Below are 15,582 nucleotides of genomic sequence, written 5' to 3' on the forward strand. Positions count from 1 at the left end.
GTAGCTCTGAGAAGCTGTGTGAAGGAAAGGGCTTATTCCCCCCCAACCCTATTTTCATGATGGTTATTGCTTTTTCTTTTCCAAAAGTGCCCAAGTGACTCTGAGCCTGTTTCGCACCTACACAAGTTTCCCAACGCAGCCACCTCTGAATGGAAGGCAGCCCAGCTTGCATTCCTGATCACAAAGTTCCTTGTTTTTTCATTTGTTATCTCAGCTGGGGAAGTTTGCAGGTCACGTCCAGCAGTGACCCGTATCTGTGCCCAGGCTGTTGAGTTTGGGTCTCTTGTTGTGTGTGTTTGAGTCATAAAAGGCCTGTGTGTGTGTGTGTGTGTGTGTGTGCTCCACACTGCTCTGATGGGCGTAACAAGGTCTTGCTCTTGAGATGGATCTAGATTTGTGGGAAAACAGGGTCTTGGAGTATTGCCATTAAGTCCAGTTTTCTTGCAGGGTTGGAACTGCTGGTTTTTACAGCTGGGGGTGCAGGCTCAGCTTGCTGCATGGAGAATGAGCAGTAGATCAGAAATCCCTGGGGCTTTCTCTTGGCATGAGAAATGGGAGAGCATCCATTAAACAGCCCCGTAGATGCTAAAGCAAGGAGAAGCAGAGTGTGGTTGGTGATGGGAGCTCGGGACAGCAGTGGGAGCAGCAGGAGCCTGGCTGGATGCTATGGCAAACAGGAGAATCAGGCTGGTCCTGTGGCACTCCTCAGGTGCTGTGGTTTCCATCAGAGCTCTCTCTGGAGTATCCCTTTTCCATCTTAATAGAGTGGTTGGGCTGGTAGAGACCTAAAAGATGACTGCTCTGTCTCCTGCATCTGGGCTGAGCCAGCTTGGGCGGTCGTTACACTGGGGAGAATGGAGGAAAGGAGCACGAGCCGGGCGGCCTTGAAGTATATCTCACTTGCGGTGATTAAATAGAGCTGTCTTCATTCATTCATTCATCCCCGTCTCTCTAAATCGGATGCCCTTCAAGGCAGCTTCCCGACGGCAGCGCCGTGTGCCGCCCTGATTAACTCCCCGACAAATCCCTGCCCTGCTGCCTGAATGGACCCCACAGGAATTTGCATGGCTGAGGAGTCCCTGCTCGCTCTTCTGAGTCCTTCCTCCTCCCCGGCAATAGGAGGAAATTTAAATGTTTCTGAAGAGCGACATTTCCATTTCAAAAGCTGTTCGCTCAAGTGCGTCTGGAGTGGGATTTCTCTCCCCCCCCCCCCCCCCACCCGCTCCTCTCTGAATGGGAGCTTTAGGAGTCTCATTTCCTCTGCTTGATAACACCGGGCTGAGAAGGGCTTTTGTCTTCTCATTTCCCCTCTTCTTTTACTTTTTTCTTTTACTTTTACCCGGGCTGGAGGCTGCACCTGGTGTGCCCGGCAGCACACGGAGGAGGAGGAGCAGAGCCATCCCCACGGTCCTTTGCATCCCAGCTCCATGCTGAGCCTGGCCCACGGTGCAGCCCCATGCTGCAGCACAGCCCTGTATGGCCTTCCAGCCTGTGTGCTGTGCTGCTGGAGCTGCTTGGAGAAAGGGCATGTTTTCAAATGGGAAGCATTGGGAATTCCTTAATGAGAGCTGGATGAGCTCCTCTTTGTAACCAGAAGACGGGTAGGTGAGAATTCATCACCCTGTGACACCGGTGGGGAGCATCTGAGGTCAGTGGAAATGCCAGGCAGCAATGGAAGCACAGCATCCATCTGTCGGTGTAACACCTTGTGCTTTGGTCAGCCCCGGCAGAGTGAGGCTTTCCAGGTCTGCCCTGCTCCTTGCAGCCATGCACAAGGATGCCCTATGATCCTGCAGGCAGCATCTATTACATACAGCACCACGGAATGGCTTTTGTTGAGCACTAAGTTTTGGTTAGAGCATGTAACTGTAACACGGACTGGAGGGGTTTGAGGGGCGGGCAGGGAAGGGCCAGCATTTGTTCTTGCTTTTGCAACTCAATTGCTTCAAGCTGTTGAAACACTGGGGAAGTTTTTTGACCTACTTTCGTGAGAGCTTCAGAATGGTTGGGATATTTTCTGCCCTGGCTCAGTGGAATTCAGCCCAGTTACAGGGGAAAGGAATTTCGTACGGCTTCTCATAAAGTCGCATTTATTTAAAGAGAAGGAAAAACAACACAACATAGAAAAACACACAAAAAAACCTTTGTCTTCAGGCAGCTCCTCCTTCCCCAGCACCCTGAATTCCCTCAGCACGTGCTGGGCTGCTGCCAGGGGAGGCTGTTGTTTCTTTGGGTCTCTGCCCCACTGTTCTATCAGCTCCAACTCTCCTCCTGCCCCCAACTCACCCACCCTTGTTATCATACAAATCACATCTTAATAAGGCTGGGGATAAACAGGAACTACAGTAGCTGTTAGCCACGTATAAAAACAAATCGCATGGAAACAGTGTAATTACTGAGAAAATATCAACTTGAGTAATGCAGTAATTGCTTTCTTTCCTCCTGCAGATCTATTCCAGCTCTCCCGTCTCGTGCTGGTTTCAAAGTCAGTGACTTCACGTTAATAAGGAGAATTTGGTGTCACGCTGAGCATCTTTAGAGTGTGGGTGCGATGCTGTCTGAAGTGCTGGCGTTGCTGGGGGGCATTTGGAGCAGGGAAGCAGAGCAGCAGCAGCAGTTGTGTGAGCACAGCCAGCCCTGCCCATGGGGCACCCTGCGACTGTCCTCACACAGCTCTGGTTTGCACTGTGTATTTTTGCCTTCAGTTTTGTGTTTTCCTTTCTCTGCTGCTCCATTTGTAGAGGTGCTTGTGAAGGGACAGTGACCTGTTACCTGAGGTCTGGAGATGCTGCCTCTATTTATTGCTATCATCATCTCATAATGAATGATGATGATGGGTTCTGTGCCGTAACTTGCAATTGTTTGCCTTACTCAGCTTTGCTACTATTTCACTTCAGGTTCTGCAGGGTAAAATGATCCCTATTTATCAGAAAGCAGCTTTGCAGAGGGGCTGTGCCAAGCAGCAGTGTACAGATGCCCTCTCTTGTGCATTGGCGGGGATGAGAGAGCACCTTTTGTTTGCTGTGCCCAGCGAGAGGCCTTTCTCTCTCTTTTTGGCAAGCAGCCTCCTGTGTTTTAGAAAAATGCATCCAGCTCCAAGCCACGGCTGCTTTCTGTTCCTATTCCCTAATTTGAACTAGATTATACAAGCAGCTCATTTGTCTTTTGCTTCTTGTGGCTGTCCTGCTGGTATTGGCTTAAAGTGGAACAGAACAGCCGACAGCCCACCTGTGGAAAAGGCGCTGAGCTTCACCTTCCTGCTGCAAGCAGAGCAACCAGATTTGCTGTCTGATAGTGGGGAAGTAAAGCAAGACAGAATCTGCTCTGTAGGGCTCCAGAGAGTCAGCTGGGGAGCACACAGGGGTCTGTGCCATCCTGGTGTCACTGAGAGCATCGTTTCACCCTCCTGCACGAGGGCCAGGCTGTGTGTGCAGCCTGCAGTCATGGTCAGGAGGTGCAGAACAATGTGGGCTTTGTCCCTGTGCTGGGGCTGATGCAGTGAGGCTGCGCAAACTTCTTCACTTGTTTGCTTTCCCCATCCCTCCCCTCGGAGCAGCTGCAGGGTGCTGTGTGCAGCCCGATAGCGGTTTAAGGTTATGGACCCAATTGCGGCTCCTCTTCCCCACTTCTTCCTCCCCAGGGGAAAAAAAAATCTGTCCACTCACTATAAGCAAATGAACAGATAAACCTCTAATTGAGGTGCTGGGTGGCTGCCAGCTGGGAGTGTGGTGCCGTGGGTCGGGTTGTGCTGGATCCCCTTGGGCCTTGTGTTCACCAGTGCTGTGTGAGCTCACCTGAGCACTCAGCCCGTGTTGGCAGAAGTTGGGCTTCTGGATAACTGGGAGGCTGAGGGGTGGAGGGTGATGTGCAGAGGAGATGCTGTGGCTCTGGGATGCTCATGAAGCGGTGCCATCCACACAGGTATTACTTTGCTGGGACAGGGGTTGTGTGCCCCTGTGTTTGCTATGAGCTGTTAGCTAAGGGGAATAATGAGAGCTGTCTCCTGTGATGACCACAGAGGTTTTGCCAATCCATCTGCTTTCGCTGATCTGAGAGCTTCTTTACCCAGAATCTGCAAAAAGCCATTTTCTATCAGTTCCATTTATTTTTATCTAAGCTGACCTCATATATCCCCGTGGTCTTTATCTCTAGAAAGATGTTTTTGTCACCTGCCACTTGGGGCTCCTCCCACCCTGCCAGGTCCTTAACAGGGGGTGTACAAGGAGCTGAAGGGTTCCTTGTTATGGATGTGTTCAGTTCCATGGGGATGTGAGCTCACTGAAGGTGCAGGGAGTGGGAATGTGCCGCTGCAGGGTGCCCAGGAGAGTAACCCAGTGCTCTCTTGGGATGCTGAAGGTCACAGCACAGGGTGCTGATGTCACCTGGCAGCTGGTACTACTTAGCCCTGCAGGTTCTCTGAGGGCTGTGTGTGTCTTAAAGGGCTGGGAATAGACCAGGGAGCTCATGTGGGAGGCTGAGAGGAGGATCTTGAGCCTCCCAGCACAGCTGACCAGCAGCTTTTGTGCTCCCCAGGACCGTGGCCTGCCTGGCAAGCTGGAGCCCGTGTCTCCTGTCAGCCCTGCGCACCCAGAGGCTGAGCTGGACCTGCTGCCAGCCCGGCTGTCCAAGGAGGAGCTCATCCAGAACATGGACCGTGTGGACCGTGAGATCACCATGGTGGAGCAGCAGATCTCCAAGCTGAAGAAGAAGCAGGTAGGAGGCTGGGCTCTGCAGGGCAGCTCGTGTTTGTGCTTCTTCTTGCTGGCTCATGACCTGTCCTTTCCCATGTGTGTCTGCAGAGGGGAAGTGGCAGTGCCTGTGCCACCAATGTGGGCTGCAGCCGTGTTCTTGTCATGGCACGGCTACGGTGCTGACAGTCTTGTGTGGTCTGTGTTCCTCTGCATGAGAGCATGCCCCAGCTGAAGGATCACCTGCCTTATTGTAGCCACGTTACAATTAGCATAAATCCATTAAGGGATTAATACGACAAAACCTTGGGGGATGCCTTTAAAAAACCTGGAGACTTAAAAGCTTTCTCTTCCTAAAGCAAATCACTTGTGTGTCTCTCTTGCCAGTGGTTTTTCACTTTGCTTGTGGCAAATTTCTGGTCTCCTGGTGGATCCCAAACTGCCTCTCAGAGGTGTGGGCAGTTTCTGGATGGGGTGAATGTGTGCTCAGGCTGTCACACTGTGTGGGAAATGAGGATGAGTGCAGCTCCTTGAGGATGTGCTGGGGCAGCAGGAGCAGAGGGGACAGTGGTCTGTGCTTTCAACACACACTGGGGAAGGATGTGCATATTGATCATTTCCCATTGCTGGTGGTGTGAGGGGCTTCCAAGGAGGGCAGTGTGCTTGGTGTGGTGGCAGCTCGAGGCCTGGTACCTGCAGGTCCTCAGCTGGCTTATTTCAGAGATGCTGATGAGCTGCTGTTGAAGCTGATGGAGCAGCATATGCTCATTGCCATTAAAATCAAACTGTCCTTCCATAAGGAAATAGATTTTTATCGTTGGCTGCTTGCTTGGTTGATTTCTTCCTTCTGAACGCGTTTTACAATTCTTCCTCCCCACAAAAATGCTCCTATGAGTGGGGAAGAAGGTGAAAGTGGTTGCTGGCAGTCATCCCCCCTGCTTTTTTGATTTGGCACATGGTGTCAAACCCATTTGGTACACCCAGTGCAAATGCCTGCACAGTGTGGCTGCTGTCTGCTCCCCAGGAGAGCGCAGTGCCAGGCTGGGGGTCCTGCCTGAGGTTCTGCAGGATCGCTTTGTCTGCCTGCACGTCTGAGCTGTCAGTGCTGGAGGAAGGCGAGGGAGGGGAAGCGATCAGCCTGTAATAGATCCCACTCCTCCTGGAGCAGGCGGCGGAGCAAGGGAGAGGTTGTGCACAGCCGTGATTTCCTAATGCGTTTCCCCTCTGTCTCTGGGAGGCCTTCTCAGGGTAATTAAATGCACTTGTAAGGAAAAGCAGCGCAGCAAAAAAAAATACAACACCCCACCGTCCCTCTGTGCTCAGTTGTTCCAAAAATGGCAGTGAAGGCCCTGCTGACAGGAGGGGTTTTGAGTGGGACAAGACTTGGAGCGAGCTGAGAAACCCCTCCCCAAGTCCTGCACACCCCTGGCAGCAGGCTGCTCTGATCAGCCATCCCCTGCTCATTCATGTGCCATATGTGCTTCCATCTCTCATTGAGTTTGCTCTCCCCCTCTTTCCGACAGGGAAGGATAATCTCTATGCATTTATTCCTGGCAGCAGTACTGGGGATCGTAACAAGAAATAAACTGCCAGGCTCATCTTCCCAGCGGTGCCTGCGGCTTCGTGGAGCTGAGGGCTGCTGGAGTACAACACTCCCACCTGGTGATGGAGGTGCAGCTGAGCCCTGCAGCCCCTCTGGGCTGGGGAGCTGAAGGGCTGCAGGTTCCCACCATCTCTCCCACGGGCTCTTTGGAGGTAGTTTGCAGTAGTAACACATGGAGGCTGGAAGCACTCTCCTCCACGCTGGGTTAGGGAAGCAACGTGGTGCCCACCCTGGTTTGCCACACTGGGTGCACATTTGTGCACAGCTAATGATGACGTTTTGTGTCCCTTCATTATTACGGCTCTGGCTCTTGGGGAGAGGAGGGTGCAGTTACCACTGAGGGTGGGGAGGGAGTGAGTGTGGAGCCGTCACATCTCATCTCCCATCCCTCTTCTCTCCCTATAAAGGTCACAGTCCCAGCCTAGCTTTTGTGGCAGACCTTTAAGAAATCTTGTTCGTGTCTGAGAACCTTGACCTATTTTGCTTTGCTATTTCCTACAGCTCCCAGGGGTAGCTGTCATGTGCTGGACCTGCTGAGGTCAGGTTTGCTGTTCCAGTGGGTGCTGGTGCCCACAGAGTGCCTGTATCCATAGCCTCCAGCATCTGGCCCTTTAATAACTGTACCGTGTTACACCATAGAGAGCAGTGTAATTCTCTACTGTATTTCAGCTATAATTAGATTTGTTTTATTTTTTTTCTTTTCTCTTAACGAGCTGCTTTTAATGAGCCTCCACTTACTGGCAAACTTTCATTTCCTGATACGCCATCAAATCCTCTTGTCTGAAATCAATTACAGCAGACCCGACCACTTTGCAGGATTTTTGTGGGTTTCCAGAACAATAAAGCCAAGTTTTGGGCATTTTTACCCAAATAATTTCCCCCAGAGGAGGGGAGGATCGACAGATGCCTCTGTGGGAATCCCTCTGAGTGCTCAGAGCTCCTGGTTCAGGAGCAGGGTATGTTGGAGTGCCCTCACCAACCTGGGAGCACCGCGGTGCTGGAGGAGTGAAGGTGCAGGGGGTGCCTGTGGGCTGATGGTTGTTGGCAGCTTTGAGCTGTGGCTTAAGTGTTTTCTTGGACTGCATCCTACAGCCCAAGTGTTGCTCTCAGTTAGTGCAAAGCTCTGGATGAGTATTCTGTTGGGACGGGTCATCCCAGGGCATCTCTTCCAGGCACAGCACCAGAAGATAAAACCAGTGATGGAGAGCAGCCTCGCTCCATCCCTTGTTCTGCTGCTCCCCTTGCAGAGGCAGCAGCTCCAAAAGCAGGCAGGAGCTTCAGTTCCCCTCTAGGGTTCTTAATAAATCCATTATTCCTATCCATGAGGCTCTCCAGGAGGCCTGCTCAGGGCTGGTCCTGTTGTTCATGGAGGACAGACTGCCTGGGCTAGGACGGCGTTGTGCATCTGTCGGCAGCTTTCCTCCCTCTCTGTCTCTGAAGCTGCCCTTGGTGGCTCCCAGGAAGCTTTCTGTATTGGTCATGGTACCGCAGAGAATCTCGTGTGGACGGTGATGGCAGCGTTTCTCACAGTGACTCACTCTCCTCCCCCCTCTCCTTCCACAGCAACAGTTGGAGGAAGAAGCAGCCAAACCACCGGAGCCTGAAAAACCCATCTCCCCCCCTCCTATCGAGTCCAAACATCGCAGCTTGGTGCAGATCATCTACGACGAGAACAGGGTGAGTCTGGAAACGAATGGCAATTCAAATGTGCGGTCGTGCTGTGTCATCCTGGCCTGGGCTGGGAGGGTCTGGTGTGGGGCAGATGGGGATTGCCCCGGGCGAGTTCCTTGGTGAAGGCTGTGGGCAGATGTGATGGATGGAGCTCCATAGGGAACAGTGACAATGGAGGGCTGAGCCCTGGGGTGCTGTATGGATTAAGTGCCATGTGAGAACCTGCTTTTGTAGGGTTTCCTGCGGTAAGTGTTAGATTGGAAGCATTGGAGCCCTGCCTGTTAAACAGCTTGCTTTATCCTCTCCCCTGGTGTGAACCTGGTGGAAAATTGCCTTTAACAATGGGCTTTGACTTGGTGGGCTGCACAGGTGGAGAGGGAAGTCTGTGCTGCTCCAATACTGGCAGCCAGCTACGAGCCCTCCTGGCTGCCCCTGGGCTGTGGGGCTGGTACAGAAAGGACGTGCATTTGTGGGTATTTGAGCTGGAAATGGCATTAGCAAAGGTCACGCTGGCATCGCTGCGTTTGGATCTCTGCCTTGACCACTTGTTTGTTGTGCTCTGCCATTCCCTGCAATAGCAGCCCGAGGAGATGTGAATTTTGCTGTGCGCATTGGAGATATGCTGGAAAATTGGGCCCTTTGGAAGATAATCAAGCACATTCATTTTCATTTAGGTGTTGGATAAAAAGGATGATTTTGCATAAAGGGAAAACTACCAGTCGCTAATTATTGTGAATTGCAAAGCCTGAGATTTCACTGGGAGCTGCAGAAATCCAGGTGCCTGACGCTAAAAGAGAAATCAACCACATACTCTGTGCTGTTTCCCTGGTTGTACTTTTCCCATCTGCCTCTCTGTGTTAGCAATAGGAAGTAAGTGAAAGCTGAGGGCAGCATGATTGAGGTGTGAGCACACAGCAAAGCCGGGCTTGGAGCCCTTCTGCCCCACAACGTGGCCAGGCTCCTGCCCAGGAGCCTTGGGCTATGTGGCTCCTGCCTGCCGTGCAAGGGTTGGGTTCACAAAAGGAGACCTCAGGTATTTTCATCCTTATTCCATTGACCTCATCCTCCCTGGATGCTGTTGTGAACCTGGTCCACATGCTGTGGGGAAGAAGCAGGCGTTGGTGAGGCAGGGAAGGAGAGGTGGTCTTCTGAAGCTGCATCTCTGACGGGCTGCGTTGCAGTGGTTGCTGTAGCAGGAGCTGGCTCAGAGCTGGGCCCTTGTCTTACTGTGCCCCTCTGCTCGGTGCTGCCCAGCAGCAGGGCCACGCTTGCCCTCTTGTCTCTCTGAATCCCCTCCTCCTCTCTGTGTGGTCTCTGTGCGAGTGAGGATTCCTCCCACTGAGAGCAGCGTGTCAGCAGTCTGTCTGCGGGCAGCGGGCTCAGGCCGAGCAGCCCTTCCCTTCTGCCTGGCAGAAACCACAGTGGGCTGCAGCAGAGTTCCTCCTTTGTGGAAGGCACGATCTGTTCACGGGCTGCAGAGCAGGCAGAGGCTCTGCTGTGCCCTCGTCCTGCCTGCAGCTCACAGTGTGGGCTGGTGGGTGGCTGTGTGGGGTGCGTGGCTCGAGGCATCGCTGTGGGAGCAAATGTGGGACTTGGGGTATTGCTGTCCCCCCAAGGGCAGCCTCAGCTCTCAGCCAGGCAGCTCTTGTGGTGGGAGCAGCAGAAGAGCCCTGGTTCCACACCATTGGAGCAGAGGTGCTGCCCGGTGCAGGGTGTCAGCCCGTTCCCAGCCCTATGCTGAGCACAGCACGAAGCAGGGAGTGAGAGCCATGCATGGGGGAGAGGAGGTTATGTGAGGACACAGCAGCTAGGAACGCCGGAAAATCGAGTTAGCCAGCCGTTCTATGACCTACTTTCCTTTTGGCGATAGCTGTGGCTTTTCAGGGGTGAATGGTTTCTAATTTTAGCCCTGGTTCATCAGGGAGGTCTGTACGTTTCCTCCCCCCTGTGCTGGGATGGATGGGTGAGCACCGGGCCGTGGGCTGGATGCTGGTCTCAGATCCGCATCGTGCTGCCCTTCCCACCTGCAGCCCAATGACTGCCTGCAAAAGGGAAAGTTCCTCAGCATCACACAGTGTCACCATGGAGAGCCTGACCTGCAGCCCCCGCCTGCTGCGCTCTGCTGGGCAAGTAATTGATTTGCAGCAAAAAATCAGTTGGCTGAACAGATTGTGACAGGGAGGGAGAGGGAGAAGCTCTGGTGACCACGATGGAGGCTTGTTAGGGGATGTGAGGATGGTGCTGAGCTCCTGGACACACTGGGTTGTGCCGGGTATCCTGGGTGCTGCTCAGGGCTGGCAGCTCTGCACGGTGGGCAGCTCTGAAATGAAACTGCTGGTGACCTTTAGAGCCATCCCATTTCTGCAGGGTCTGCCACCTCTGTGCTGGTAGATGTGATACAGGCTCTTCGTGGGTTTTAATTTGCTCCTCTGGGATGCATTATGATATCAAGAGAATTTATCTTCCTTCCACGTCAAACCCCCGTGACCAGGGCAAGTCCTCTGTCTGTATTTTTAGCTGTGGTTTTATCCTGCTGAGTTGTTGATGGGCTTCCTTGCATCTCTCTTCCCTTAGAATTGATTTAGCATACCTGGCCTTGAAGCCATTCCTGTGCTCAGGGCTCTAATTAGCGGGTCCCTCATTAGGTGTGCAGGAGGGCAGCGCTGCTGCCAACCATACCAGTGTGTTCCCAGCCATACCAGTGTGTTCCCAGCCATACCAGCGTACCTGGAGCAGCCTTTGTGTTAATCCTCCCTAACAGCCCCATCCTGCCCTGTCTCCCCATCAGCTCCGTTGTGCACAGTGCTTTCTACCACACTCTGTTCCCTCATAGAAGGAGAGGTCACCTGAGGACACGGTGTCACTTGTCCCTATGGCAGCACAGGGATGCCAGGCGCTGTGACCCACAGCAGCACTGCACCCTGCATGTGGGGCCATGCTGCCCTTCCCTGCTCTGCTGTCAGCTCTGAGAAATAGCGGGTTTGATGCAGTGCAGGCAGGGGAAGCAGGCAGCACCGTCTGTCTCGCTCTGGGGATTGAGTTGGTGGAAATCAATAAGATTAAATTTTAATTCGTTTTCTGTCTCGGTGCATGTTCCTTCCAAAGGGCACGGCTATCTATCTATAAATTCAGCATTATGCTGTAAAATTGGAATTCAAAGGCTTGGTTTGAACTTTTTCCACCCCCTGCTGCTGTTGTGTCTGTGCGGAGCGTATTCCTGGCTATCCGCTTACCCTCATAAAGCATTAATGCCCCATCCATAAATAAGGGAATAAATAAATGAGCGCTTTTAGCATTGCAAAGTACAATCTAGCTGCTGGCTGCTCGCAGCCATCGAGCGTGACTCAGATCCCATGGCGATTCTGTGTCTGTATAACTGATTTTCTATGAACTCCTGATTTACATGAGAAAGGGAAGAGTCGGGCCTGCATCATGGGCACGGAGCTGCAGTGCACAGAACCTTATCAGTGAAATGCCTTTTGAACATTAGATGTGTTGGTTTTTCTTCCAGTCCTGATTGATGCGGGTAGGCAGGACGGGGCAGTGTGTGTTTGGCTGCTGGAAGAGCCTCAATTTGTTTTGCTTTTGATCCTGCTGATATTTACCCTGGGATTGCCTCACTGCTGCTCAGTGGTGCACGAGGAGCTTCCCAATAGTCCAGGAGAAAACAGGGAGGTCAGAGGCCGGGTGCTATTAACACTGCTCTATAACAGCAAGGTTGCCAAAAAGATGAGATTTGAACCCTCAGCCTGGAGCTGCTCATAATCCTTTCACTTCTGCTCAGGTATCAAAGAAAATAGCCTGTTCCAAACCATTGTCCTGCATCTTTGGGTCCTGGAAATGAAGCCCAAGAGCTCGCAGAACTTGGGTACAGTATGAGCTGCACAGCTCTAAAGCTCTAGGGATGCTGACCCTCCCCAGCTCCCTGGGCAGCCCATGGCAGTGCTCAGCACTCTGTTTGAATGGCTGACCCCATGTCCATCACCTCTTGGCCACGAAGCCAGCACTACGAGGTTGCGCTCAGCTCCCAGCAGGTCAGCAGATGAATTTTCCTTTAAACCCTCCATACTGTTTGCCTTTCTGCACCCTGCAGAGCACCAGGGGTGTGATGTCTCGCCTGAGGTTTTTCTGCTGTTTTCAGTGACACCACTCCTGAATTCCATCCCAAACCATCTCCATCCCAGCCTGCCTGCTTGGCACGGCGGCCCGGCCGCTCCCCAGGACGTGGTGCAGAGCTGCTGGTTGACTCAGTGCTGCTCCCTGCACTGTGGGATCCCCAATAGCAGCGCTCACATCCCCCATCACTCCGGCTGACTGCGTCCCACGGGGTGCTATAAATAATGCTGGGAGCACAGAGCGCTATGGAATGATGGCTGGAACCACTCCAAGAAAGTGCCGCCTCCTAATTTCAGATCCGCTTTCTCAAAATAACCCCGTGTTTCCTTCACTTCCATTTTTAAACTTCGCTTGAAGAAGAGCCCCCATGAGATCCCGGCCGCTCCCTGGCTCGGGGTGCTGATATGTCATGGGCTGAGATGCTGCTCTCCTGCACGCTTCCCCTCCTCGTTCTGTTCCACTGGAGCAGAGGACCTGATGTTTCCTTAATAGGAAGCCAAATGCTTTTTAGGCTGATGACCTTTGTGGTTCAGCTGTGCTTCTCATGACACCTCCATCCCTCTGAACACACAACTGCAGTGCCAGGGGCTTCACCTGTGAGCGTGGATGTGCCCCAGAGGCTGTGCCTGCACCTGAGATGTACGTGTGCCTCTGCTGTGCTGCTGGAATGGAGCCACTCCAGTGTAAATGGGAGCAAAATGCAGCCCCAGGGCTTTAGTTGTGCTGCAGACACTGTGCTGAGTGCTGTGGCAGTGTTTCAGGACTCCATATTAATCTGGAAAAGGGGTCATTAGCTGCTTGCTGGGGAGCAGCAGAGGGGCTATAAAACCAGTGGGGATCTTCTTGCATCTCACCAGAATAATGGCTACATTTGCTTCCTGATCCTTTCCCTTCTGTTAAATAACAGGGGTTGCAGGCACAGCTGGCCGCGTTGTTCAGCTGCTGTAGGGTGAATCCTTCCAGTTCCCTTCTGCAGGGTCACCCACTGAGTGTGTTCCTCATGGTGCAGCAGCAGAACTGGGCTGTGCTGGCTGTGCCTGCGGGGAAGGGTCTGGCAGGGGCAGCAGTGCAGGAGGAGCAGGGCTGCGGTGGCACTGCCTGCCCTCAGGTTGGGCTGAGCACCCCGAGCCAGGCCACAGCGCTCTGTGTTCTCCATTTGTCTGTCCTTGGGCACGGGGGTTCCCTCCTGCAGGTGACATCTGCCACTCTGGGTGCTTCTCTTCTGATGTGATGAAGGCAGTGAGGAGCAGCAGCGATTACCACGTGTGTCAAGTGCTAATTGGGCAGCCTTCGTGGCAGAGTCGTTTCTGTGTGTACATACAGAGATGCGACGTGCTCGTTCTGGAGATGTGTACATTACAGTCAGTTAACACAAGACAAATTATGCCATTCTTCTTGATTCGCCACATGTTCTGCCTATGGTGATTTGCCTCTGGCGTGTCTCATTAAGTTGTCTAAATGTGGCAAACACAGCAGTTGAATATATGCAGGTTTTTCTTGGGAGTTAATCACATTGCACGCACAGACCTCCGCCATCATCAACTGGTTGCAGTTCTAATGCCTTCATCCTTCACCTGCCCCAAATTTTAACCCGGTTGTATTGGTGTGAGGCTTCTTGGGGCTTCTGTGCAGGTTCTGTGGGGTCAGCAGGTTTTATTGCTCAGAGACCAGAATGTTGAGCTCTGGCTGTGGGTGTCCTGTGGCAGGATGGGTGGGTTGATGCTTGGACTCGATGATCATAGTGGTCTTTTCTGACCTTAATGATTCTATGGAGCTATGAATATTTCAGGCTGGCATTTTCCAGGGCAGACTTTGCTTCTTCCTGCTAATGAAGTCTGAAGAGCTGCAGTGGGAACATTCAGTGTTCTGCAGTGCCTTCTGGGGAGCTTTGGATGCGCTCTTTGGGTTTCTTACCTGAGCTGGGTTTGATAGCACTGATACTTTCTATTTCCCTTAATTTCTTCATGTTGGGTCGAACAGAGCAGCTCACTGAATAGCTGAGGCACAAGTGAGTGTTGAAGCCTGGGCACAAGTCTGCCTGATTTGATCTCCCCAGGAGGACAGTTCAGGGTCTGAGCTGGAGCTCTATGTCAACCCATTGCTGCTTGGATGTGTCCTGTGTGCTCGGGGGAGTCTGAGGTAGTTGAAAATAGAATGGCAGTAAATCCAAGGCTGCAGGGAAAGCCAGCCCCTGATTCATGTGTTTTCCAATGCTCATAACTGCTTTTTCCCACCCTGGCTCCTGGGCTTTGTTTGGGGATGCCCCATGTTCTATCTTCTTTCTGCCACCAGGCCAAGCCCAGCAGCCAGCACAGGGCTGCATGCAGGCAATGCAAGCTGAGGCCGCTGGGTGGCTGCGCGCATTGCAGCCCAGGCTCTGTGCTGCACAGTGCGCCCTGCGCAGGCTGCTCCAGTGTGGAGCCCAGAGCTGCTTGCTGCTGGGAGGACAGCAGCAAAGAGGAGTGCAGTGTGGAGCTGTGCTGTGCTTCTGGTCTGCTGCCGTGTGTACATGTGGCCCCAGCAGCTGCTCACAGCGCTGGTCATGTCTGAGAGTCTCCGTGAGCTGCATGGGAGCCCCACAGCCAGGTGAAAAGCATTGATAACAGTGCTGCTGTGCACTGGGCAGGTGTGTGAAGGTGCTGAACTCATGGTTACGTCTCCTGTAACATCCTTGAAGTCGCTTTGGCATTGCAGAAAGCACCGTGTCCTGCCAGCTGTGCAGTAAGGGAGGAGCTGGCAGCTTGTCTCAGCACCACCTGGGCTCTGCAGCAACCGGGGACCTGCAGTTGGCTGTGGGCACAGTGACTCATCCCTCTGGTCCCGTGGCCAGGTTTGCAAAGTGCACGCTCACAGCTCAGACTGCGTGGGTGTGCAAAGCCCCAGCGAGGAGCTCACACCATGCGGGGTTGGCGGGGGCATCTCCTGGCACCCTGCATGATACAGCAGCCGTGAGCTGGGGCTGATAAGCCAGAGAGCAGCACGAGTGACGGCCCGTCCTCTGCTTGCTGCAGCCCTTGCCAGGAGCCTGGCTGCATCTCCTGCCAGCTGCCATCCCAGCTCTGTGATCCTGCAGGGCTGTAGTGCTCACTGGGTTAAAGCTCTGAATGCGCTTCAAAAAAGGTTGGTTTTTTTTATCCTCTTCCCTCTCCCCTCCCCACGGGTGAATCCTGTGAAGCTTGGCTGCCCACACTGCTCCTGCAGCCTCTCGGAGGCAGCCTGGATTTCCTCTCTCCCTACCCTGTGTGAGAAAGGACCTATGTGATGGATCAAATGCCTCTGAAAATCCATCTCCGTGGCCCCTCACTGCCAGGTATCCGGCTGTACTGTGTCGGCCCCAGGGCTATGTGGATTTATCAGGCTGCTTGTAACAGCAATTGAGAAGCCCGGCTTCGCAGGGAAGTGCTGTTTACTGAGAGCATCACCTTTTACTCAGCCTCCCATCGGGGTGAACCCACGTCTCTTTTCAGGCCTGTTTAATTAGGAAGCGCCGCGCAGCCCCCCATG

General features: G+C 53.2%; 1 protein-coding gene across 36 annotated transcripts in view; it reads left to right on the forward strand.

Moving 5' to 3' along the window:
- The window catches only part of NCOR2 (nuclear receptor corepressor 2), a 153,000-nt gene that overhangs the window by 63,682 nt on the left and 73,736 nt on the right, over positions 1 to 15,582 (forward strand). For all 36 annotated transcript variants that reach the window (XM_085555566.1, XM_085555580.1, XM_085555561.1 and 33 more), the window contains 2 exons: positions 4,534 to 4,713; positions 7,855 to 7,968. In XM_085555566.1, coding sequence (XP_085411692.1) covers positions 4,534 to 4,713; positions 7,855 to 7,968 — 294 coding nt within the window. The remainder of the gene's footprint in view (positions 1 to 4,533; positions 4,714 to 7,854; positions 7,969 to 15,582) is intronic.

This window comes from Coturnix japonica, chromosome 9, assembly GCF_054131305.1.
Source record: "Coturnix japonica strain WE chromosome 9, WE-NBRP24, whole genome shotgun sequence".
In the NCBI taxonomy this organism is placed as follows: Eukaryota; Metazoa; Chordata; class Aves; order Galliformes; family Phasianidae; genus Coturnix; species Coturnix japonica.